General features: G+C 37.4%; 1 protein-coding gene across 1 annotated transcript in view; it reads left to right on the forward strand.

Moving 5' to 3' along the window:
- The window catches only part of LOC133518395 (laminin subunit alpha-2-like), a 136,343-nt gene that overhangs the window by 698 nt on the left and 108,021 nt on the right, over positions 1–27,624 (forward strand). Inside the window, exons 2-4 of the mRNA XM_061852071.1 lie at positions 466–613; positions 1,172–1,337; positions 3,069–3,230. Of these exons, the coding sequence (XP_061708055.1) occupies positions 466–613; positions 1,172–1,337; positions 3,069–3,230 (476 nt within the window). The remainder of the gene's footprint in view (positions 1–465; positions 614–1,171; positions 1,338–3,068; positions 3,231–27,624) is intronic.

Raw genomic sequence — 27,624 nt, forward strand, 5'->3', positions numbered from 1 at the left:
CTGGCAAATTTTACTGTTATTTTAGTGTTTATTTTATTTTATACTAAGTCGGTGGCAAACAAGCTTACGGCCTGCCTGATGGTAAGCAGTCTCCGTAGCCTATGTACGCCTGCAACTCCAGAGGAGTTATATGCGCGTTGCCGATCCTAACAACCCTCCCTCATTGAGCTCTCTGGCAACCTTACTCACCGGCAGGAACACAACACTATGAGTAGGGTCTAGAGTTATTTGGCTGCGTTTTCTGTAAAATGGAGGTACTTCCCCAGTTGGGCTCTGCTTTAGATCTGGAATGACATCCGCTTTGCTGTGCCCTACCACACGAAGCGAGATGACATTCACAATGCCCATACCTCTTTTGTGGACGTAGTTTAAGGACGTACCTGGGTCCAAAATTTAAACGCGCACTGGGACTGGGACTTAGGATATACCTAAAAACAGAATTTAAATGAGGTTTTGTGTCCTTAGCTGCGACTTCGGCTACTGGGGCTCCCCGACCACTCCAGGGGGTTCCTGCCAGCCCTGCGACTGCGGCGGAGCGCCGTGCGACCGCGACACGGGGCTGTGCGGGACCTGCCCTCCTCGCACGGAAGGGGCGCGCTGTGACCAATGCCAGGTACGTCTCCGACCATTACAGGATCCTTCGGAGCTCCCTGACTACTCCAGGAGGCTCAGCAGCATGAGGCTGTGCAGGATCTGCCCTCCTCGCGCGGAAGTAGTGCGCTGTGATCAATGCCAGGTTTGTTACTGTTCTTAGGGCCAGTTACACCAACACGATTAGTAGACTGGTCAATATAGGGACCGTGCGCGTTGGAGGGTCTGCCATCTTTTGGCCTGAATCGGAACAATAAACATGTAAATTTACACGTCACGTGTCTTTTTGTGCATAGTAGATTCTGCCATCTTGTGGGCCACATCGGAACAATAAACATCACATTTACGCCTCGCGCCAAAAATCTGACGGCTCCTGTGCTGCCTCCTATAGTTCATGCACGCTCCCTATACCTTTCTCAAGAATCTCTCTGTTGATAGGTGAAAACCATATAAAAATCCGTTCAGTAGTTTTTGAGTTTATCGCGAACATACAGATAGGCAGAGCGGGGAACTTTGTTTTATAAGGTGTAGTGAATTCGATAGATATAAGCTTATGACCATAATGAAGTTTGTTTTCCAGGAAGGCTACTGGTTCGGCCCTGACGGCTGGTCGGGTGCAGGTTGCGTGCCGTGTGACTGCGGCGTTGGAGCCCTGTCTGTGGCATGCGACGCTAAAACTGGCCAGTGCGCGTGTAAACAAGGCTTTACTGGGCGGAGATGTGACACTTGCAGCGCGGGACATGGAGGTGAGTGTGGCACTGGTATGTTCTCTGTGGCATGCGACGCTAAAACTGGCCAGTGTGCGTGTAAACAAGGCTTTACTGGGCGGAGATGTGACACTTGCAGCGTGGGAGATGGAGGTGAGTGTGGCCCTGGTATGTTCTCTGTGGCATGCGACGCTAAAACTAGCCAATGAGCGTGTAAACCAGGCTTCACTGGGCGGAGATGTGACACTTGCAGCGTGGGACATGGAGGTGAGTGTGGCACTGGTATGTTCTCTGTGGCATTTGATGTTGAACATGACATGACATGACAAATCAGACTATTTTATTACGAAATTCATTACTTGTATCATTCGATGCTTTTGGGAAGCATAGTGTTCCTTTACAAACGTCGCCCATACCAACTCATCTACAGCCAGCAATTATCTAAAATCAAATGCCATACATTGCAACGCTAGTAGAATCCTTTAGAGTCCGTCTAAACTAACCGTGCGCTACCAGGCTGCGACAAAGCTTGTCAGCACTACTAAACGTCATCAATTTATAGGTTTTGTTGCTTACGGAGGTGTTTCCAAACTGCCGCTTATCAACTCGGTATAGTTAACTTCAAAGGTACAACTATAAATGAAAAAAAAGTCATATATAAAGGAAAAAAGGCCTCCAGTGCTCAGGGCTGGAATTGAACCAGCATCCTCCGTTTACGCGACAGATGCCTGAACCGCTGGGCTACATGGGCTCGGTGGCATGGCTCGTAATTTCCAAGTATATGACAATTTCTAAAGGCTTGTGGCGCCCCCATGCCAACCCTAAGACCGATGAATGATGATAAATGTTAGAAAGAAAAAGTATCTGGAATGATAGTACGAGAAGAATAAACGCGAGAACTGGTATGAAAGTGTAATTAGACAAAAACAGGCTCGGATCATGTTGATGTTGGAGGTAGAAGCAAAAAAAAAAAGGCATTTCATGAAACGATCTAGTTATATTACAGTCAAATTTATAAAATTTCTTTGTTATAAAATGCGAGTCAACTATAGTTCTATCGACTATCTCAAGCTGTGTAAGAAACATCATTTGGTCCCACTTGTTAAGCGCCGTGAAATTGCAGATATAGTGTACTTAGTCAATATTATTAAAGGTAATGTAGATTGTCCAAATTTGCTTAATAAGATCTCTTTTAATATTCCGTCAAGGAGGCTAAGGCATTTTCGTCCCATTAGTAATTACCAAGCTACTACTAGGTATAGGAAAAACAGTTTCATATGCAGGGCAGGCATGAGTTTAAATAAAGTTTCTATAAATTGTGATATCGACATATATAATGATAGCATAGCAGTAATAAAAAATAAATTAATTAGACACTTCATGGGTGACAATAATTCTGGCGCAGGACAAGGCTCGGTGCATTGTTGAATATGTACTCACAGGATTTAACTACTTTTTCTTTTTTTAATTTATTTTTTGTAAAAATGAATCATATATATATATAGAGCTGTTCTTATGCTGTAGGAACTTGTATGTGTAAATTAAGATGGGCAAAAACTTTTTATAATTTATTGTATTTTTATAAGTGAGAACCTGTAATTGGCTCTGTAATTCTATTGGAAGTTCTAGATATATATAGCGCTGTTGGTTTTCCATATACTAAAATAAAATAAAATATGATCTGGCCATGACATACCATATGCAAGTGTCATATCTATGTTCAGTAAAGCTTTGTTTATGCCAAACCAAATTTTACTTTTTCTCTGACAGATCTAATCGCCGGTTGCCCCGCCTGCCGCTGCGGTACAGCCGCCCTCTCCAACTCATGCGCCGCCGACACCGGCGTTTGCGCCTGCGCGCCGGGCGCCGCGCTGCCATACTGTGATAGCTGTCAAGACGAACACTATGGCTTGGAGAGCAGCGGGTGCAAAGGTAAGTGGACTTTATGTGCATAGGTGTAAGGTTGACGTTGCCGTTAGATCGTGCGCCGGCACCGGCGTGTGTGCCTGCGCGCCGGGCGCAGCGCCGCCATGTTGTGATAGCTGTCAAGATGAACCACCAATACGTCGGAAAGGGACAAACGATTATTAGCGGCTTGTCAACTCTAGTAAACGTTTATGAATAAGGGGGTTACCCTTGTGGTGTTTATGCATACGATTGAAGTTGCTGTAATATATTTATTTTCTAGTCTTCTATTTTATTATTATTTTAATGTTCATAATTTAATGGCTAAAATATAATGTTGTCAACTACGCGTTTACCCAATTACATTAACCTTTTGAACGCCGCTTAGGATGTCATCGGACGTGCCCGTGTCGCCGCCTATACTAAGTAATAACAAACTGTGTAGTGCTTGCCACATAACTTACGATAAAATATTTTATTGTTTATAGTTTACAGTGATTAACTTCATTTTTTACCACCTTATCATTAAAAAAAAATATTATAATAATTAAATCACGTTTACCAATGTCTTTTTATGGTTTCGTCCCTTTATTAATGGATTGAACCTGTGAATTTTACCAGCTATGCAAATTTATTGATGGACTTTGCTACATCACTATTATTTTTTATTTCGTATCTGTGACGTCATGAGCGGTCTACTATTTCAGACATTGGCGAAGGCTTCATTGTATTTTCGTTGATAAGTTGACACTAGTAGGGAGAGGATTGATCACATTAGAAACGTATCGAATCTGAAAATTTCAACGTTGTTTGGCATAATAAATCATAAAATTTTACACAGTAACACAATTCTTTTGATAAATAAATATTGTAAACTCAATATTATTATAGTATTCAAAGTTTTAAAACTACTAAACAGTACCTTCTTATATATTTTGTTAACCTAACATAACTTTGAAATATCGAGTAATCTACACCACTAAAATTTTCTAAGTTATATCTTTGACGTCACATGCGGTCTCATTTTTAAGACGACGGCGTAGTCTGTATTGATTATTATTGCGGAATGTAATAACTTAGTAGGGATTACCGATGAACCACGATAACAGAGTCTCGCCTTATTTATCGATTCAAATATCTATCATCGATGAAAAAAACCGACTTCACGAAACCCTGGAAGGTAGGCACTAGTACAATTCAAATATATTTATTTCTAAGTTCAACTTTGAAAACGTCCAAGGACTCAATATGTCCAAGTGTCAAAATGTCCAAGGGTCAAAACATCCATGGAATCAAAATTTCCAAAGAGTAAATGGTAAAGTGGAACTGCTTGGATCGGGATCACAATGACAAGGATTAGGTACTCGATCATTTACTGCGAGGCCATCATGGCATGTCGTGTTGCTAGAGTCAAGTTTCTGGACGCTGAACGTGCACCTAGAACTGCAGAAGGAGTCTCTGCATGGCAATTGCGTATGAAGCGAATGTATCAACACTTGGTGTGGCTACTTAAGTCATTGGGTAACTTGATTCAGTTAAGGACAGATTCTGGTTACGGCAGATTATTTTTATGACAGATTCAGTCATGGAAAAAGTGTCTACCAAATCTATCATTCATGGATCTATAAAATATTATATGTATAGACAATATAGTAGGTGACGCCAAACCGCATCAGACCGGTAGGTCAGGATTATTGGTAACAATCAACCAGGGTCGCGTTTTATAAATTGTATGTCGTCATCCGACTCGAAATCTTCATTTTCGTCCGCTCCTTCTAAAATTCTAATTAATTCTTCAGCGGACGACATTGTAGAATAATAGACAACTTACGTCATAATTTTATAAGAACATATCGAAGTGATAAAATAGGTTAGCTAAGTAAGGTCAGTCGCATGCATAAATCTTACGTCGTAAATCTAAACATCGAATGAGAAAGTCGACGTAGATATTTCAATACCAATCATCGTCACATCACTGGTGTCTTTTAAATAAGACTTTGGCTACGAGACTTGGGGTAAAATCATACATAATCTAATGGTATAATTAAAGTTTATTTTCAACTAGAAAATATAATAAAATCAACAGATCAGTCTCACTGTTACTTAATTAACAATTACTGCGACTTACTTATGCAAAGAACCAAAGTAAACTTTATTAAAGTAAAGAATGTCTTGAGAAAAACATGAAAAAAAATTGTCTTATTTATCAGACTGCGGCGACACGAGCTGGGTATTGATTGTCTGATATATCAGACTACGGCGGTCAAAAGGTTAAAATTAGAACGAATTTACTTAAGTTACTGTCCATCAAACTATTCTCTGACAGTTCATTTTAAAAACATCGAAATGCCGGGACTTGCCCCTAGCCAACCGTGTGTTCCAAGTTGAATGTAAGAAGTTCACTTCGCTTCGCTCGCTCGTTTGAAAAAAAAAAACCCTTGAACAAACTTTTTGGTCCATCTTGCAGTTTGCGGGCCAACTTGATATCGGTAAGAAAAAATTCAAAATTCAAAAATTTATTCTGCAAGTAGGCCTCAAGGGCTCTTTTACAAGTCAATACAACATTTATAGTAACATCATATAGTGACATGAAAAATACATAACAACATTTATTAATACAACAGCCAATACCTGTGTAAACATTACATTACGAGTATAATAATCTTAAAATAAATAATTACTACAATACAATAGAGATGTATAGTCTCTATGATTAAAAATATATTAAATCTGGAGATGTAAAAGATCCCCAATGTCAGAATACAGAGTAAAAAGAATACTAATTTCAAAAACTCCCTTTCATTACACAATTTTGTGGTTGTGTTCGTGAATTCAACTAAGTGCCCACACATAGCCTATACTCTGGAAGGTAGAGTTAAGTAATAGAATCTCCATATACCAAAAAGTGTCCAACAAAAAACCATAAATAGGTGGCGCTACAATACCTAGAATACTTGGAAAAAAAATCTAATCATAGACAGCGCACTTCACTCCGTCAATAAGGCCTAGGTTGTTAGCTACTCTAGCGCTACTCTGGAGAGATTTGGAACTATTATTATAGCTGACAGCTGGACACTTTTGCAACTTCTGCCTATGAAGATTCTATTCCTTGCCTTTACCTTTCATAGCCTATACCTATGTTAACGGCACCAATCATGGGACATTTAAGAGAAAATTTAGAGTATTTTTGATATTTCATCGACACCTGTACAATTTCTTGCGCTTTATGCTTTAAAAGGTGATTGTTCAATTCGTCCTTTATGTTTATATGTATTTAATGAAAGCTACTATAATTGGTTTCAATATAATTAACCAATGAAAACTATAGTTTTCTGCTCCAGTCATGGGATGTATGGCGCCATTAATTTTCAAACTTACAAATATCAAGGAAAAATTAAACTTTAGCAGCTCTTTGTCTCTTGTTTATGGTAAAATGTTGCCATCGATTAAAAACTGATGGTAAATACTTGTTTTACAGGATTTGTCTATACCATCCCATTACTGGTGCCTGTTCCATTATAGGGGTGTTTACTATATCTATCTAATAGAAATGAGTTGCCAGTATTATTTTTATGACATGATGTTATCCTCTGCAAAGTGCAACAATACCTTAAAGTATAGAAATAAATGAAAAGTGAATAAAGTTTGTATAATACGCGTAGATATACTAAGTGTTCACCTCAATTTAAATGCGGATATGATGCAAGTGTTTACAGAAACTCATCTCATATTAAAATTCATTATTCCACGCTTTGACCTAAGTGCATACTACGCTTGCCTGTCATAAGTGATGGCTACAATCACTTCACTATCATTCTAAATTCGACCTTATATCACTGATATAAAGACCAGTATTCAACGTCTAAAGTTATACATACAAACCTGTCAATTGACGTCTGTAATCATTTTCTAACCATCCCAGTTTCGATCTTAACTGGCGGTAGTAAGGTTCAGTTTCTAATGTTCGTGGTGAACGATATAACCCAAGGCGATATTGCATGTTTCTCTGCAATTTGCGTAATGTGTGATGGCCCTTAATTCCTAAACGACCTAGGAACAGTGATGCGATGATTTTGATATATTTTGGACGATATTCGCGGTCATTTGTTTATGACATTTCTCATAAATTTTATTGCGAATCGCTCTAATTCGGTTCCCTGCCTTTTCGCCGAAAATTGTATTGCCGAATTTCACTTGGCAACCAACTTTTCGCAACTTTACATAATCCAACCTAACCTAAACCAACCCAGTACACAATTTTCATTTCCCAACTATGGGGTTGGGAAATGAAATGGTTGCGAAATAAAATTGGTAAAAGTTGGTTGGCAAGTGAAATTCGGATATACAATTTTCGCTAAAAAGGCAGTACACCCTTTCATTCTTCTTCTAGATATCGATACCGCTTGAAACAGACGCTGTTGAAATTTAAAATTGCCGCATAATTTAATATACTCTAAATTAGTTACTGAATTGATCGATAGATGTCGCTTTTTAAAATGCAAAGTAGCTAACGGTGAGTTTTGCTGAAACAATGGGCTCGAATAATTTCCAAGGTCAAAAAAATTCAAAATTCAAAAATTTATTCTGCAAGTAGGCCTCAAGGGCTCTTTTACAAGTCAATACAACATTTATAGTAACATCATATAGTAACATGAAAAATACATAACAACATTTATAAATACAACAGCCAATACCTGGGTAAACATTACATTATAATAATCTTAAAATAAATAATTACTACAATACAATAGAGATGTATAGTCTCTATGGTGTAAAACACATTAAATCTGGAGATGTAAAAGGTCCCCAATGTCGGAGTAAAAGAGGTCAAGTTGGTAACCAAAAATAAAGTGAAGTAAAATATAGCAGTGTAGTAACAATGCTAATGCTAATAGCAATAGTAAACTCGACTTTAAAATGCAGTGTTTAAGTGCGAATTTACCACAGCCATATGCGAACGGACGCTAAAGGATGATGTAAATATCAGATGAAAGTGATGAAACAGTACCACTAATATTTGTATGCGTGTTAATGCGGCTATAATATTACTTTAGATTTGAGGTGATTCATAAAGGGTTAAAAAAATTGCTGATTTAAACTCCTACCTACTATGCCAGTTCTCTCATCACTATAGCGGACCCACCGCAGTAAACCTCGAGGCTATTTGCAATACACGCTCACATTGCTGTTTACCAACCCTGCATTACCTACAATGTAGTTGAAAACGCGCATTGGAATGCAAACAGGGATAATGGTAGCCGGGAGGTGTTTTGGTTTGGATGTTATGATATTATGAGGCCAGATTTATATAGTTTCTGGATGCTTTTGGTTATTTTTCCCCTTGATGGGGGGGGGGGGGGTACAATCACTGAAATTAATGAAATACACGTTTTGAATACACATTGATACAAATATACATAGATGGAAAAATAACCATAAAATAATGCATACATATATATATATATATAAATAAAAATAAATAAATATTCAATATATAATATAAATAGATATGAATTCGAACCAGAAAAGTAAAGGAAGATTAAAAGAGTAGAAGTACTCAATGGAACTAGGAAGTCTTAACCAAAGTAGGTTTGTTTTATGGTAATGCTGAAAGGTTACGCGTTTCTGAGAAAAAACAACAAACATTATGACTTAAAACAATAGTTTTACATACAAAACTTCTCCTCGCTTACATACATAGCGAACCGACGCAGACCTAAGCTCTCGTTGAAGCTCCTCGATACACAGCGAAACATATTCAGCAATATTCGACTTAAAAAGCTAATTCCCATTTTAATAAATTTAATAGTTACCATTTGATTGAAAAACAACCAATTGTACCAAACCTGTCCGCCAGTGTATATAGTCCGCTATTTATACCGCGCCGTATTTAGCGTTTCCCGCGCACGCGCACCGTATACAGTGTACACTTTATGGCCAGCAGTGTACCGATTAATTTGCCACCCGCAGTATTTGTAGCTTTAGCGCTGGTTTTAACTCCCACTAGATACTGCATTCCGATCTTTAACTTAATTTATTTTATGTGGATATCGTATCAAATCAGTAAAATATGTGTATCGGTGTTATACCTATTATATTTTTAGGGTGGGGTTTATATACTTATTGATTAATAATAAAATAAACGCAAAAATTTAACAAAAATAACTAACATTGACATCATCATCATCATTGCAAATTTATAGTGTATTTTTTTTATGAAATAAAGTAATCTTATCTAACCTAACTTAACCTAACCTAGAACCTGTTCTGCGTCATGCCGGGTCCAAATGACCCATCACATTAGCAGCGTTGCCACGCTGTATGGCGATGGAGACCTGTAAAAAACCATCTGTCTGTGGTGTATAAAATTCCACATTCACATAAAACATGGGACTCTTGCTCAGTTACAGCAATTACTATTAAATAGGTGCTCATATTAAGCCCTAGTAATTGTAAGAAACTACACGGAGGCCTGGCCCACTTCAGTAAAATTTTACTGTTTGAACCCATTAAGTAAAGTTGCTCAAAATGACATACACATAAAGTATGATTAGGCATATAAAAATCAGCCTGTATAGTACTATATACTGTAATGGCTGGTGGTTAAACTTAGAAGTTTAACCACCAGCCATACTCTGCGTAGTAACTTTATAGATCATACTGAACTTTTGTTATGGGATCAATGTCGAAATTTCGAAAAAAAAAATGGCTATTCCATACATTCCGGCTGATGTGATGCCGCTGATTTCTACGGGACATTCACTTTTTTTTTTTCGCGATTTCGGCATTAGTCTCATGATAAAAATTGTTCAGTATGACATATAAAGTCACTACATAGAGTATGGCTTGTGGTTAAAATTTCACCCCATATTACGCGAAGCTGAAGCAAGTCAAGTTAGTTACTGGCAGGAAGTTGCGCAGGATCGGGACGGGTGACACACTCTCGTTTCGGAGGCCAAGATTCTTTTTGGATCATTGAGCCAAAATAGTTAGCTATTATTATAAAGTATCTTGTAAGAGGTCATCTATATTTAGCATGAGCAACAGTATTGCTTTAGGTTATTTGTGGCGATCGTTTGTTACTCAAAAGGGTGTTTCGTGTGGGGTTTACTTCACGATTTTTACTCTACAGTTTGCGAACGAAGTCTGATAGTAAAAATAGTAAAATGAAGTTCTCCCCGCGCTTACGTGGTTATCAACTAAGGGCCTACCGCGAACCACGTTCGACGTGTTGCCTCTCTGTCGCACTTATAAATTCGTACGTAAGTATGACAGGGAGGCAGCACGTCGAACGTGGTTCGCGGTAGGCCCTCTGATGCGGATCCACAGGACGCTCCAGTGTGTGAATGAGACAGAGCTATGCACGAGCGATGTCCCGCTCGCACACCGGAGCAACGTGCGGATACTTATAAAATGTGAGAGGGGCTTTTATTGACGCTATGGAAAATATTTTTACATAATTTGATGTATATTAACTATAGTTAATATACATCGTTCGTTAGTTCTCGGGCTATAGCCATGCCCCTATGTTTGACTTTTTTCGATTATTGTAAAAATTTGGTGCGAAAAACAAATTTCATTCAATTTTTAACTACTTATGATAAAAAAAAAAGTTTCATTATAAACCAATACGTAGTTTTTTTGGGAAGATGACATTTGGCCGAGTTTGCTACGATCACTCAATATCGCAATACTTTTCATCGTATGAAATTAACGGTTATTGGTTCTTGTTGGTCATTTGTGCCCCTTCGTTCCTAGGGCAATGTTGGCTAGTATCTTGTATACGTTATTTTGTCCGGCAGTGCACTCGATTGCTTATTTTGGTGCTCACAGCTCACTTCAAACATAAGCCGGGACCGATAGTTACTAGATATACCTCATGTTATTATATGTGCAAAGTTGCATTACAATCCAACACGTAGTTTTAAAATGAGAACGAGACTCCGTTTGTATGGGATGGTGAACGGTTCACCATCCCATAACTAGCTTTGTCGACGGTTCACCGTGAACCGTCGACAAAGCTTGCTGCACGGAAAAAACAGTTATGTTAAATTTACAGATAATTTGTAAAATCTGTAAATTTTACAAATTATCTGTAAATTTTACATAACTATATTTTCCGTGTGCGGACACTTATTATCGCAAGACTTTGCATATTCATATTCATACTCACATTCTTTATTTGTATTAACTAAACATTCCCAAAGATTCGTAATTTACATTATTATATACAAAAGGTATGTCAGAAATATATAAAATTAAAATTAGATAGTTATCATAGTAGATCGGTTATTGGTTCTTGTCGGTCATATTCATAATCATTTATTAATAATAATAATAATAATTCAGCCTATATACGTCCCACTGCTGGGCACAGGCCTCCTCTCATGTGCAAGAGGGCTCGGGCTATAGTCCCCACGCTAGCCCAATGCGGATTGGGGACTTCACATACACCTTTGAATTTCTTCGCAGATGTGTGCAGGTTTCCTCACGATGTTTTCCTTCACCGAAAAGCTAGTGGTAAATATCAAATGACATTTCGTACATAAGTTCCGAAAAACTCATTGGTACGAGCCAGTCAATCATTTATTAGTACATATTAAGAATATATCGTCATAAATATTACAGCTACACAATAATCATTACACTAGATTAAAACAAAGTAGGCACAAATCATAGGTGCCACTACGTTACTAGGGCAATGTTGCCCGGTATCATGTTATATACGTTATTTTGTCCGGCAGTGCACGCGAGTGCTTATTTTGGTGGGAAGTAGGCAACACCGCTCACTTCAAACATAAGCCGGAACCGATCGCGATTGCATCAGACCGACCAGTTGGTTACGTTTGGGTGAATCTTTATATATATATTATATTATATTATATTATAGGACACTATTACACAAATTGACTAAGTCCCACAGTAAGCTCAATAAGACATGTGTTGTAGGTACCTAGGCAACGACATATATAATATATAACTATAAATACTTAAATACATAGAAAACACCCATGACTCAGAAACACATATCCGTGTTCATCACACAAATATATGCTCTTACCAGGATTTGAACCCGGGACCATCAGCTTCATAGGCAGGGTCACTACCCACTAGGCCAGACCGGTCGTCAACATATATGGTAGCTTATGAATGCCTGCAACTCCAAAGATGTACATGTACACTCGTGTTGACGACCCTAACACACCGCACCCTTGTTAAACTCTGGCGACCGTACTCACCGGCAGGAAAATAACAATAGTCTAGTGTTATTTGGCTACGTTTTTTTATTAGATTAGATTAGATTAGATGATTTATTTCATGAAAGACAATTACATAATAAATTTGCATTGATGTCAAAAATATAAGAATTTCTATCATGATCGTCAAAATAAAATAAAAATGAAAATAATAACAGTACTAATGAAATAAAATTATAGCTCCAATAAGGATTGTCAATACAATTAGAATAACAGTAAGTAGGTAAATACTTACAAAATCCAAAATATAAATATACAATGTCAAAACTTACGAAAATATGAGAACTATAAAAATAAAAACGACAAATTAATAAAAGACCACAAATAATATCTCCCAATAAGAATCGTCAACACACAACAATACAAAAAAAACAATGAAATAGTACATTAAGGTGGAAATACTTCCCCAGTTAGGCTCCGCTCTAGATTTGGAATTTTTCTTTTTCTTTAAACAATAATACTTTAGTTAACATTAATATTTTCAATGAATTGTATTTTATAATTGTTGATGTGTTTGTTTTTGCTTGTATGTAAATTCCATGTTGACGTGTAAAAGTGCCCTTGTGGCCTATTTGCTGAATAAATGAAGAAGTTGAAGTTGAATGACATCCGCTGTACCAGTACACCGATTTATACCGTGTAGTCCAACTTAGAATTTAAAAAATGGGCGGAAAATGCCGACGCGACAGATTTAACTTCGTACAAAACCGAAGCTTGACAGCGATTCAGGGACGAATCATGCTGTCCCTTTTTTTATAGTACTATCCCTTTCGGCTATTGAGGGTTGTCAAAATTCATGTCATTATCTTATCTGTGGTCGTACACGAAAAGGGACGTCAAGTTGTGCCAACCCTAATAATTGCTTGGAGCAATGCTGAGCCGACGGGAGCCGAGAATGCTCGAAAGAAACAACATCGCCCTGGTTCAAGCATGTTTGCGGCGGGGCGCGCCGAGATTTTGAATTTCGAAAGGATTATAAAATGTTTGAAGAGGGACTACTGAGTCTAAAAAGACACCTTCCTTATACTGTGACTGAAAATATCATTGACAGTGCCTATACCTATGGCAGGTAGAGTTAAGGAATAGAATCTCCATATACCAAAAAGTGTCCGACAAACAACCATAAATAGGTGGCGCTATAATATCTAGAACACTTGAGAAAAAATCTAATCATAGACAGCGCACTTCACTCCGTCAATAACGCCTAGGTTCTTAGCTACTCTAGCGCTACGCTCTGGAGAGATTTAGAACTATTATTTATAGCTGACAGCTGGACACTTTTGCAACAGTTGCTGCTGCCTATAGAGATTCTATTCCATGCTTCTACTTTCCATACCTATACCTCTCTTAAAATCGAATTAAATTCTACTAATTCTTGTCCCTCGTTGCTATGGTTACGGTCGGGACAGATTAACAACAGTAAAAGTTGATTTAACCGTTTGGTTTTATGAAATTTCACCTGTAGCTGATGGAGCCACCAATGATAAAATTCAAAATTCAAAATTCAAAAAATTATTCTGCAAGTGGGCCTCATGGGCTCTTTTACAAGTCAATACAACATTTATAGTAACATCATATAGTGACATGAAAAATACATAACAACACTTATAAATACAACAGCCAATACCTGGGTAAACATTACATTACAATAATCTTAAAATAAATAATTACTACAATACAATAGAGATGTATAGTCTCTATGGTTAAAAACACATTAAATCTGGAGATGTAAAAGGTCCCCAATGTCAGAGTACTAATACTAATAAAATTTGGAGGTGTAAAGTCTCTCCAAGTGTCAAAATAAAATTTATACTAAATAAATAAACCGCGTCTGGACTGTTAAACTAGCAGTATAAGCTAGCAGTTAAACTAGCAGTATAGCAGATAAATAATACCACTTGAAACTTTATAATACAACCACATAATATACAATTATACTCGTACATACTTTCTATAAGATATGAATTCCACTTCACTTTTGACACTGACAGATCCGATCCACATCCAATCCAGATCGAATTTATATCCTAATAAAAATAGAATACGCCCTAAGATTCTTACTTCAAACCGAATTCAACCTTTGCAACATAGATATAGAGTCATTATCATGTGACGCAAATTGGCAACTGTTTTCTATTTATTATAAATTAACCTGCAATGTAGCCTAAATTATTACCGAACCGAATCACACCATACATATTATACTTAGAATATAAAGTTTATTATTCTATAGCAAAATTAGACTATTAGAAGTTTTACTTTCATGTCAACAAATAATATACTCTATTATTGAGACATCAACGTTCATATTTGTATTCATATACCTAATCAAGAAGGTATTTTCGTATTACGATCAAAATGGAACCATAGTAATATTGACATAAGGTTAGAACTGGTATGGCGAGGGAATAAGATTGAAAAATAAATTAATTTACTGATCGAAAATGTTCTTGGAATCGAAATCAATGAGAGGATTAGTCGGCGGTCTGGCTAAATATGCTCGAATTGATTTGGCTGAATTAATCTTTTAATCTCAGTCTGGAGAGGTGTCTGGCGAAATGGTTATTTTAGTGTAAGGTCAGTCAACTTATTTTACCGTGTTGCCATGGTGCTATATCGTGAATAACTGTTTTAAACTGTGACTTTATGTAGAAAACTAAAATAAGTTATGTAGTACGTTTTTTAGGGTTCCGTAGCCAAATGGCAAAAAACGGAACCCTTATAGATTCGTCATGTCCGTCTGTCTGTCCGATTCTGTCACAGCCACTTTTTTCCGAAACTATAAAAGCTATACTGTTCAAACTTGGTAAGTAGATGTATTCTATGAACCGCATTATGATGTTTACACAAAAATAGAAAAAAAACAATAAATTTTGGGGGTTCCCCATACTTAGAACTGAAACTCAAAAAATCTTTTTTCATCAAACCCATACGTGTGGGGTATCTATGGATAGGTCTTTAAAAATGATATTTAGGTTTCTAATATAATTTTTTTCTAAACTGAATAGTTTGCGCGACAGACACTTCCAAAGTGAAAAAATGTGTGACAACCCCCCCCCCCCCCCCCCCGTAACTTTTAAAATAACAGAATGAAAAATCTAAAAAATATATGATATACATTCCCATGCAAACTTCCACCGAAAATTGGTTTGAACCAGATCTAGTAAGTAGTTTTTTTAATACGTCATAAATGGTACGGAACCCTTCATGGGCGAGTCCGACTCGCACTTGGCCGCTTTTTTTAAAACTTGTGAAAGGTAAATAATCTTGACAGTCATGTCTTTTTATAGAAAAACGCTTTTTAACTGTAAAGTACCTCAGTAAATCATACGATATAATGTATTTCCAACGGTTCGGCAACACGTTACATCCCGTGAGACAAACGCACTGCTCGCCGGTCTAACCTCGACTGACCGTAAATGTGACTAAATTAGTTACCTTAGATTCCATTACATAGTTACATACAGGTCGACCTAATAAAAGCGTGTTAAAAAGTGAAATTTACGTCATCTGATACCTAGATGAGACTTTTTTTTATAATGTACATTTTTGGTGTTTTCAGAAAACGTAGCATTATCCGAGTTTCTATGGCTAACGCGGATTTATCTCCAATCCTCCATTATCAAATCAGCTCGTTACATCGTAAAACAGTAGGCGCTCAGTATTCCGGCACTCACCAAACCGGCAATGAGCGAGTCAGGTCCGCTCTATAATCCGGCAGTTTACACAGCCGACCGGTTACATTTGATATATAGAATTTATTTCCCATAGAAATCCAATAATCCAACATGGGTGGAAAACTTGGAGATTACCGAACGCATACTGCCCGCGTAACCAACATGCCATGCCTTATTAACGCTCCGTACCGAACGAAACGCAACTGCCACTGTCGCACTAATATGGAAGAGTGATAGAGAGAGATGACTATGCTACGCTAAGGAGCGTAGACGATATAATAGACACGTTGGCTACGCGGACTGTATTGCATTGCAACCGGTCTTCATAAGTATGAATAGCAAGCATGCTGTGTACACTTGTTTTGGATCTCGTGCAAGATTCCAAGCCATGATATGCAATTATATGTTTCATTTCATGATATTGTACGATTTCTGTTAAGTGCACCCAATAAAGTAAAAATAAAAAATAAAATAAAATAGCTGGAAGCTGGAAAACAAGTGGTCAAAAAATGGTTTGAAAATTTTGAAATTAACTTAGGTACACATGGTTTCATACGAACATTGCAAGTTAAAGAACAACTTGAACGACAAGCTGACTAGGTATGGTAAGCTACAATCAAATTAATCCGTTAATGAATTTATAGACATGACAGTCAGTACCACCTTCCTCATTGGCTTTCGACTAGGAAATACCTGGTGAATACCTGGACACCTACGATCACGATGAAAATAGTACTACTATCGCGACCACGATGACTCGATAGTCATTTATAGCGTAGCGCGTAGGGTAAAGTGATCTGTAGATGGCCTGCCAAATAATAATTAAATAACTATCGGCAACGAGGGTAAGTGGTGTGGGGAAGCTACCAAATAATTGACCTATTGGTGGCTCAAATGGACGTACTTGGTTTCGCCTTACAAGTTAGCTTTCGACTAGGAATTACTTCATGAATACCTGGACACCTACGTTCACATAACTATGTCGTCCACGATGACTCGATAGTCATGTAGCATAAGGTAAAGTAGACAGCGTAATAAATAAATCATATGTTCATCTAAACTTGATTGTCAACGGAAATCGTATCCTTAATAAATTTAAAGCCGACAGTCAGCACCACCTTTCTCATTGGCTTTCGAGTAGGAAATACCTGGTGAATACCTGGACACCTACGATCACGATGAAAATAGTACTAATATCGCGACCACGATGACTCGATAGTCATTTATCGTAGCGAGTAGGGTAAAGTGATCTGTAGATGGCCTGCCAAATAATAATTAAATAACTATCGGCAACGAGGGTAAGCGGTGTGGGGAAGTTATCAAATAATTGACCAATTGGTGGCTCAAGCGGACGTAAGATGGTTCCGCCTTGTACGTTAGCTTTCGACTAGGAAATACATGACGAGTACTGGACACCTACGTTCACAATGAATATAGTACGGCTACCAGGACTACGATGACACGCTAGTCGTTTATAGCGTAGGATACGAGTAAGACTCTCGGTTGACGGTCTGCAAGTAATAATTTAATGACTCACGTCAACGAGGGCAAGATCCCGGCAAAGAGACAGATGAGTTCAATATTACCGGTATCTGTGTCTGTACATTTTCCTTTTTTTATATTCTTGTTTTTATAAAAACTAAGTTTCAAACAGCGCTAAAAATGGCCAAATAAGGCGCCGTAAACAGACGTCTAGCATACAAAATCGGCAACAATAAACGCGAAAATCAAGACGGTCATATCCGTTCCCATAATTTCGTTACGATTGGTTTGTTTTGGAGGAGAAAAAGCTCGATTTCTGAGATTTTTACGCAAGCTAAAATAATTGCGATAAGGACAATAGCTCAGGCGAAAACTGAGCAATTGTCCTTATCGCACCTATTTTAGGAGCTGTTACCGTCAGCGCTAATATTCATAAATATGTATTGGTGTGAGTTTTTAAAAATAATAAACCAGTCTATATCCAGCTGCCTTTGTGTTTACTTCATGACAGTGGTGAGATATTTAACTAAAAATCTTAAATCTGAAAAAGGGGCGTGGTACACATTCCATTTGTTCGCACTAAACGGTTTGCCTCCTCTTTTTTGTTACGGACGGCTAAAGAATGGAATGCGCTCCCGCCCTCTGTATTCCCTGATAAATATGACCTCGGTCTCTTTAAAGCAAGAGTGAATAGGCTACTACTGAATCGGTGAGCTCCATCTTAGGCCCTGTCTTCACATTCCATCAGGTGTGACTAGAGCCAATCGCCGATCAGTTTTTAATAAAAAAAAAAAAGCTGATATATGCTCTTAATTTCTAATGGTACCTACGCAATAGGTGCTCGTACCGTAGTTTATTGTGATACAACTGTATGCGTTGTCGAGGCATACTATGCAAGTTTAGCGTATTTGTACTATTTATAGTGTACTATTTGTAGGTGGCAGACAGGGCGACGCTGCTAGTTCAGTGACGTTGATTTAATGCAGTGATATTACTCGTAATTATACTAGGTACTATATCACTTATTAGTAGTCATTATTTAGGCTTAGGACTTTTGGTAACATACCGAGAATCAGTGGAGTCGCAAAACATTTTTTTTTTTCAAAGTCAACGTAAATATTACATGTATATGTAAAAATTAACTTAATGCTGGTAAAATAAATAAACGGTTGGGGTATGTGGTAGGGGGTCGGGTTTGGGACAGAAAATTTTTAATAATTTTTTTTTTCTCTTTTATCTTTTATTTTTTTCATTTTTCATTTTCATTTTTTCAGTGTGTACATATAACAACAAGGGGCTCAACAAGGGGTGGGAGGGGGTTAGGGTCGGCAACGCGCACGTAACTACTCTGGAGTTGCAGGCTTACATAGGCTACGGATACTGCTTACCATCAGGCGGGCCTTATGCTTGTTTGCCACCGACGTAGTATTAAAAAAAAAACATTATTTTGGCACTTTAACCGTATCGATATTTTCAGACGTGACCGTACTTACCTATGGTGTAGTAGCGAAGAATCGTGACTGCACCTGACGGCTCAGATGCTGCATTGTGCGGGATTCATGGACCCGCAGATTAGATATGCGTGGGCGCAACTCTACAGTCGACATTTTATATCAGTATGATAATTTATTGATATCATTTTACACGCTTTTATTTTACTTGAAATATGTTTGTGCGGATCAAATCTTGCATGGTAAATTTGGCCCACTTTCCGGTTTCCGATGAAGCTGGAAATTTGCATTCATAGGGATGTAAATTGGGTAACAATGCAATATGTTGGTACTATAGAAACTCTGTGATAAAACAACGCAATCTAAATGTGATTTTTAGAATTATCTCGGTGAGTACTAGTTGCCTGGGAAAAGAAAAGTACAGCCTTGAATCAAATTTTTGACAAAAATCTTTTGTATAGTTAGCAGGACCGTCTTGCAGGTTTGTGGCCATATTTTTTGTTTATTTATTTATTTAATCTTTATTGCACAATACATGAAGGTACAAATGGCGGACTTCATGTCTTAAGGCATTTCTACCAGTCAACCAATGGGTTATACCAGAAAGATTAAGTAGGTGCAGTGTCTTTTAAAGTAAATAAATTCATTTTTTTTGCAGTAAAGGCGGGTAAATGTCTTACGCAGCAGCGTCGTCGGTTCTTTATTTTCATAAAAATGTTGCTAAAGGATATTTCCGACACAGCTAGTTTATCCACAGGAAGCGCGCTTTAGTGAGTTTCTTGAATTTAATACAACATATGTTGTTTGCTTTTGCTACCTTCAGCCGCACAGAAAAGAGCTTTCCATTGCGTTGTGTGTAATTCAAATCTCTTTCCAACCTGTTCAACATTTATCTGGTTAAGTATTGGTTTATTTATTTAATCATATGGCATTTTTTTTTAACAACACAGTTATAAATATAGATTAAGGGCATCCAGCCACTTGACGGCCTCGTCGCTAAGGGTGATCAGGTCTTCAGTATTTTTTTGTAGGCCGCTATACGTTTACTGTTACAGGTCTGTGTGCTGTGGTCATTGTTCGCGCTGACCAACGATAACTTTGTCTATGGAGGGCTGTACTTAGTAACTTTGTGCGTCGAGAAATACTAACACATACATATTACCTCTATTTGGCATAATACAGAGAAAATTTCTTCAAATTGTATCCAGTAGTTTTGAATAATTTGATGAATAGACAGACGCAGTTGGAGATTTTGGTTTAGGGCGATTTGAGACTGTCGTTTCGGCAGAAACCGAAATTAAAAGGTTTTGCGCCAAGTACATGATAATGGTTTGGAAATGTAACCGGTTTCCAAGCCTTGGTCTCTGTGATAATAGTATGAGGTCCCGAGCGACTTTCATATTGATTGTACTAATATTTTTTCTTTCGCCATTCGATTCTGTATTTTGAAGCGCTGGTGGCCTAGCGGTAAGAGCGTGCGACTTGCAATCCGGAGGTCGCGGATTCAAACCCCGGCTCGCACATACCAATGAGTTTTTCGGAACTTATGTACGAAATATCATTTGATATTTACCAGTCGCTTTTCGGCGAAGGAAAACATCGTGAGCAAACCGGACCAATCCCAACAAGGCCTAGTTTACCCTCTGGGTTGGAAGGTCAGATGGCAGTCGCTTTCGTAAAAACCAGTGCGTACGCAAAACTTGGGATTAGTTGTCAAGCGGACCCCAGGCTCCCATGAGCCGTGGCAAAATGCCGGTACAACGCGAGGACGAAGAGCTTCTGTATTTTTAAATTAAATACAGTTCGAATTGAAACATACAATACAAAACTTGCGACATACATGTGATAGGTATCTACGGTGCCATAAGAAGCTTTTCTATTTTTACGACCACTTTTTGTCCTCATAAAACAATACCTACCCACAAATAACAAAACAGAGGATTCTATCGTTAATCAAGTTCCTAATACCAAGCATTAAAGGCCAAAATTGTTCGTACGAGCTCCACATTATTTTGTTGTGTTAAAGTGCTCAATCTCGAATTTGCAAACCTAAGATGGAATTAGCATATAGGCTTTCATCATGATATTTTCAACCTTAAAGTAGTTATTTAAAGGTTCAATTTTGATTGTGAATGTTGAAACTTGTATGACACAAAGCCGTTTTGACGACCGATAGTCTCGCCTTTGAAATATAACCATTTTATTGTGAGCCTTACTTTGTATGGTACTTATTAGTATTTAGAGATCAAGTTCTTTGGTTAATTTGTTATCTTATTTAGTGACAGTTATGCGTTTCATATTATGGAAGGTAGAGGCAAGGAACAAAATCTCCATATACCAAAAAGTGTCCGACAAAAAACCATAAATACCTAGGTGGCGCTACAATACCTGGAATATTTGAGAAACAAAATCTAATCATAGACAGCGCATTTCACTCCGTCAATAACGCCTAGGTTCTTAGCTACTCTAGCGCTACTCTGGAGAGATTTGAAACTCCAGCTGTCAGCTATATTTATTTATAGACACTTTTGCAACAATTCTGCCTAAGGAGTTTCTGTTTCTTGCCTCTACCTTCCATATTTCATATGAGTATGATTATACGAAGTACGATGCCCTAAATCTGGTTTGATGATTTGGCATCATTGACGGTTATAGATACAGGGTGTTAGTTTAGGCACCTGCAATAATTTACGGGGTGAATAATAGTACATTACGATACAAGTGCGAAAAATAGGAAATTCGAAACGAGTGGCGATAAATTAAAATACGACCGAAGGGAGTGTTTTAAATCGACACGAGTTGCGAATTACCTGTTCGCACATGTATCGTACAATGTTTTACAGTACATATGGCCCTTTAAATGTTTTACACGTAACGTAATATACTAATTTTCGCACTAGTGCGGTAAAGTAGCACCATATGTACTGTAATATTATATATTATATACTTCGGTCATACTGAGCAACTTTTACTATTAGACCGACCCCGAAATCGCGAAAAGAATTTACCCTCCCATACATTTTCGCAGGCTGATGTTGATATTTTGTATGGGAGAGACAATTTTTTTTGGCTATTTCGGATTTGATCCCGTGGTAGAAGTTGCTGTGTAACCTATATATTCATCCTGTAAATTATTGCAGGTGTCTAAATTAACACCCTGTGTAAATGTACACTCAAGGCAAGTTTACGACAAGTCATAATAGCAGCTTTTATGATATTATTATCATTTTTTTGTCCACCTTACTGCCCCATCCCATCAGCCATATCAGCCGTGACAGCCGTTGAAAAACCACTTTGCATTTTTTTAATACACTTGCTCAAAACGTGATACTTAGGCGCCATTCATATATCACGTAAGACGATTTTTGCCTGTTTTTGACCCCCTCCTATTCCTGTGTAAGAAAAAATAGACACCCCCCCCCCCCTCCCTATAAACTACGTAAGGATCTAAAGAAAAAAATGAATACACGTGTGGTTCGTTTCAGTTTTAATAAAAAAAAAATTGAAACGTTTATTTGTACCTACAAAGGTACTGGAGATCGTCTAAGCTGACTCTGCACCGAGTTTGATAGCATGAAGTGTGGAAGTATTATTTTAAACGTCATAATTTCATAGAAATTTAAAAAAATGCATCTTTGTGATCTTACGTAAGAACTATGAAAAGCCCCACCCCTCCTTGTAAAAAAATAAGACATGATCAACCTCCCTCCACCCCGTAAATCATATTACGTTATAAATCAATGGCGCCTTACGTGGCTGTTTATCGCAAAGTTCGTTTTTGCAAAGTAATTTTTTTACTTTTCCAATATTTTTAACCCTTAACCACCTACGTGCGGTCTCACAGACCATAGATTATTCAAAGTTGTCAATAACTGAACGCCAGTACATTGCACACGCGTCTGTGACCTTGTACCTTTGCCCGGCCCCCCCTTAGTGCCGGCCATGCCGTCGACCCGTTCAGACGTGTGCTCATTTGGATTTGGTGAGTAAAAAAATATCATCGGCGGTCTGTGAGACCGCATGTAGGTGGTTACTATATTTTTGAATGGTCTCCCAGACCGCATGTAGGTGGTTGTGTTATTTTTAATTTCATAGTAATCTTTACTATAGTTTGGCACGTTTCTTGTTTTTTTCTAGTAAAACATGCTTCCTAGTGACGCCGCAATTGAAAAGTGGCTAGAGGAAGTATCGTCTGGCAACTTTGTTTGGGTTTACTTCGGATATGACTATCTCTTCATTATGTACCAAAGAAAAATAAAGCAGTGGTCACAATCTCAAGCATGCATCATACACCAACTATTGATGAAGCTACGAAAAAGCCGGAAATAATAATATACTATAACCATTCAAAATTTGGAGTCGATGTTCTTGATCAAAGGTGCTCAAATTATTCTACGGGTCGTCGGACTCGCAGGTGGCCACTAGCAGTATTCTACAGATTGTTGGACATATCAGTCTCAAACAGTTGTTATGTTGTCAGCGTATCTACACAAACCTGAAATAAGGTTCAAATTTATGAAGACACTGGCTGAACAATTAGTAAGACCACATCTAGAGCTTCGTGCAAATAATCAGCGTCTTCCGCGGGACTTGAAGATTGCTCTGAGCCAAATCCTAAAAACAGAGACCAGTTTACCAATACTACCGGGTCCCAGCAATACTGAAGAACGGTTAACCGTCGGAACAACGTGCTCGTCTTGTGACCCCAAGAAGAAACGCAAGACAAAGTACATCTGTATCGAATGTAAAAACCCGATTTACATTGAATGTTCTAATAAGCTGTGTGTTGACTGCCGAGAAAAATGGTTATTTTAAAGGCCTGTAATTTTATAAAACCAGCCCATTTCTAACCAAAGTAGATTGTCTAATAGCATTGTTGATTACTTAATTTTAATATTTTATAATGAAAAGCTTTATATAATATTCCAAAATAATGAGATCTCATGTCCTGAAAGATACCTAGTTTTATGATTAAAAACGTAACAAGTTCCTAAGTATGTTAAGTTTGAAACGTATAATGTTGATTATTTTTGTAATAGTTATGCCTAATAAATGCCTTAAACTGTGTAAAGAGTACTTACTATATTAAAACACCCTTCAGTTACGTCAAAATAAATAAATCAGGTCCCATAACAAGTAGCGGTCTCTATGACCGCAAGTAGGTGGTTGTGCGATACAAATAGGACGTAGGTAGTTAAGGGTTAAATTGATTTCTGACTGAGTTAAGATGTTCAAAATTTTTTTTACAATTTGTAACCATACTATAAAGTGGTAATCTCACCCGGAAATGTCACATTATTCTTTCAACATTTATTTTGAAATACATAGTAAAAGATAGGAAATAATAATCTCATTTTAGCTCTACACTTCTTCAAATTTTTTTTTATCCAAACGTGTTATCACTTTATTGTGTACTAGCTGCCCACGACTTGGTCCGCGAGGATTTATTTCCCGTAACACGCTTTTAACTCCTGTTTAACCCTATTAGGGGCTGAATTTTTAAAAGCACTAAAATTATTTTTAGTACATGCTAATATTTTCTCTTCCTACTAATCTCAAGTCCCTACTCAAATCGATCCTGTTAGAAACTTTCGACAGTTTTTAACCCCTTTTTAACCCTATTAGGGATGAATTTCCAAAAACGTTTAATTTATTCGTATTTTTTGAAAATTTGTTATAGCGAAGTTTCATGTTCCTAGCCCAAAAGGTAGGTATATTTATTTTTAGTACCATAAATTATTTATTTATAATCAAATACAAAGGTAAACTGCCACATGCACAATACTTGTTCCCCATACAAACGTTCATCCCTTTTTTAACCCCCTTTGGGGATGAATTTCCGAAAATGCAGAAATTATTATTCGTCTAGTTTGATACAATAGTTTAATTCATGAAGTTTCAAGTTCCTAACTTAAATCAAAACTTGAATGCCATACAAACGATCAACTCCTTTTAAACCCAATTAGGGGGATACAATTTTAAAAGATCACTTTTATATTTTATAAATGCCACCTTACTAGGTTATGGTTAAGGTTAAGGTTCAACTTACTAGGTTAAACTTTAACTTAGTAGCTTTTATTGTAGTTTCAGCTCTGCGTTGATAAATCAGTCAGTCAGGACACATGCAATGCATTTATATATTTAGCCCTCAAACGCCTCACCTTTGCATTTCACCGAATATATACTTCCGTGTATTACACGCTAGCCCTGGCCCACTAATTAGGTCGCATCAAGATTGCCGGCTGATAACCGGTGATAAGGCACACGGGTGGTCGCTGCGCTTGCGCACCCAATAGTGAACCTTAACGCTGTAGTTATAGAGTCCACAATGAAGAAACGCAGGTAGACGGAGATGCCCGCGCGCATGCTACAAATATAGTAAAATCAAACACTCGCTGCGCGCGAATATGTGGTGTTCTTTCTGTCACACTTCCCTACGGCAGATAGGTGTGATAGAGAGCACAGTATATATTCGCGTGCAGTGAGTTTGTAGTCGTCTGAGTAGGTATACAAGAGTGAAATGCCGCGTGCGCATACGATTGAGGCTTTATGATATTGGTATAGGGAGTATAATGGTGTGCAGTGTTTTTTAATGCTGATTGACAGCGAAATGGATTAATTAAATCTGAATGTTGCTACGTTTCGAGAAGAGATTTTGGATTAACCTTTTTTTCTTGGTCAACTTTATACAACTAGCTAATCTAAAATAGTCGCGTTATGGATGTTGCAGTCTAATTGTGAAATTGCCGAAAGTAAATTTTATAATGTCTGCAATAGTCTGCATTTTGTAAAATACCTTATGACATTTGCCATTTGCAAGCGCCGTTTGCAATTTGCCACGGCATTTTAGTCGAATTAGTTCTTTAATTACCACGCGTGACGCTGCTCATCAAAACTATGAAAAATGCCGGGATGTCCATCATATCTGAAGTTCGTCGGACTTATTAAGGGCGCGTGGGCCGCGGGAGGATTTTGGATCTGGGTGGCTCTAGCGCTGCGACAGAGCAGCCCTTCCGCCCTTTCGTGACGAAGCAAGGTCACAGCGGACGAGGGCAGCTCTCCCTCCACGCCTTCGATTTCGCAATTGCTCTCTAAGGGTAGGACAGACAAGACCATCGAGCGGACTAACAATTAACTTTCGGCAATTTATAGCACGTTTCACGTTTGTAAAATGCCGTATCTTAAAATGTGACATAGATAAATGACAGACAAACCGTTAAATGTAGTATAATGAAATTTGAAATATATTTTCTTCTAATATCGTGTGGCTCAACTAAATAATGTTTTTTTTAAATTCAACTCTTATGAGAATGACGAGACTTGTTTTCAATGGTTTTTATGTAAAGAAAGACGCGGGCGAACTTTAGTTCTCATTTAAATAATGAATAAATAAATATTATACGACATTATTACATAAATCGACTAAGTCCCACAGTAAGCTCAATAAGGCTTGTGCTGAGGTTACTTAGACAACGATATATATAATATATAAATATTTATATTTACTTAAATACATAGAAAACACCCATGACTCAGGAACAAATATCCATGCTCATCACACGAATAAATGCCCTTACCAGGATTTGAACCCGGGACCATCGGCTTCGTAGGCAGGGTCACTACCCACTAGGCTAGACCGGTCGTCATAAAATACTTATTAATAAATAGTTTCCAAAGTTAGTCTAAACAAAGTCATATTGTTTTCAATTGCCGAGTGTGGGACCCCTGAAACTTGGTTGATAAGTGATAACATTTGATCCAAGTGTAGATTGAGTGGATTGATTTATTATAATTTAACTTAGGCATGTAACGATACATGATTTTGCCGATACGATACCTGTATCGATTTTTTAAGTAAATAATCGGCGATACCGATACCGATACTGATACCGATACCGATAGTTTAGTAGTTAATAAAATAACTAAATAAAGAATTATGTACCTACTTAGTATGCATAAAACTTGTGTTTGTTTAATAGACACTCGATGTAGTGAAGTGTGAAAAACTAAATAATAAACAAAGAATAGTGCTAAATCAAAATCAAAGAAAACAGGTAATCATCAATTTGATTGAAAAGCAAAAATAAATCAAAATAGTAAAAGAAGTTCACTTTAGGTAGGTTTTTGTTAAGGAAACCGTTTTTAAAATTATTAGAAGATAATCTGTTGCGCAAATCATTTTGTATTTGCGCTTTTCAAACTGTGATATCGGGTGTATTTAAATCGGCGATACCGATATATCGGCCAATATAATATATCGGTATCGGTATCGTAACATCAGTTAAGTTAAATTTTAACTATTAGCTATGTATAATATATAACTATTAGAGAGTTAATAAAAGTATTCAGTATTTATTACGAGATATTTCCCCATTTTTACGCATATTGCAAGGTATTAAATTTCTAATCTGCAGATGCATTATCTTATCAAACGACTATTACTAGATATTTAAAATTAGCTCTGCTAAGGAAGGATTCTTTAAATTCAACCCTGAAGGAGATGAAAATGGAGTTGAAAGTTTCAACCACTCTTACGCCTAGAAGGTAGGGTCAC

This window comes from Cydia pomonella, chromosome 5 (genome assembly GCF_033807575.1).
Source record: "Cydia pomonella isolate Wapato2018A chromosome 5, ilCydPomo1, whole genome shotgun sequence".
In the NCBI taxonomy this organism is placed as follows: Eukaryota; Metazoa; Arthropoda; class Insecta; order Lepidoptera; family Tortricidae; genus Cydia; species Cydia pomonella.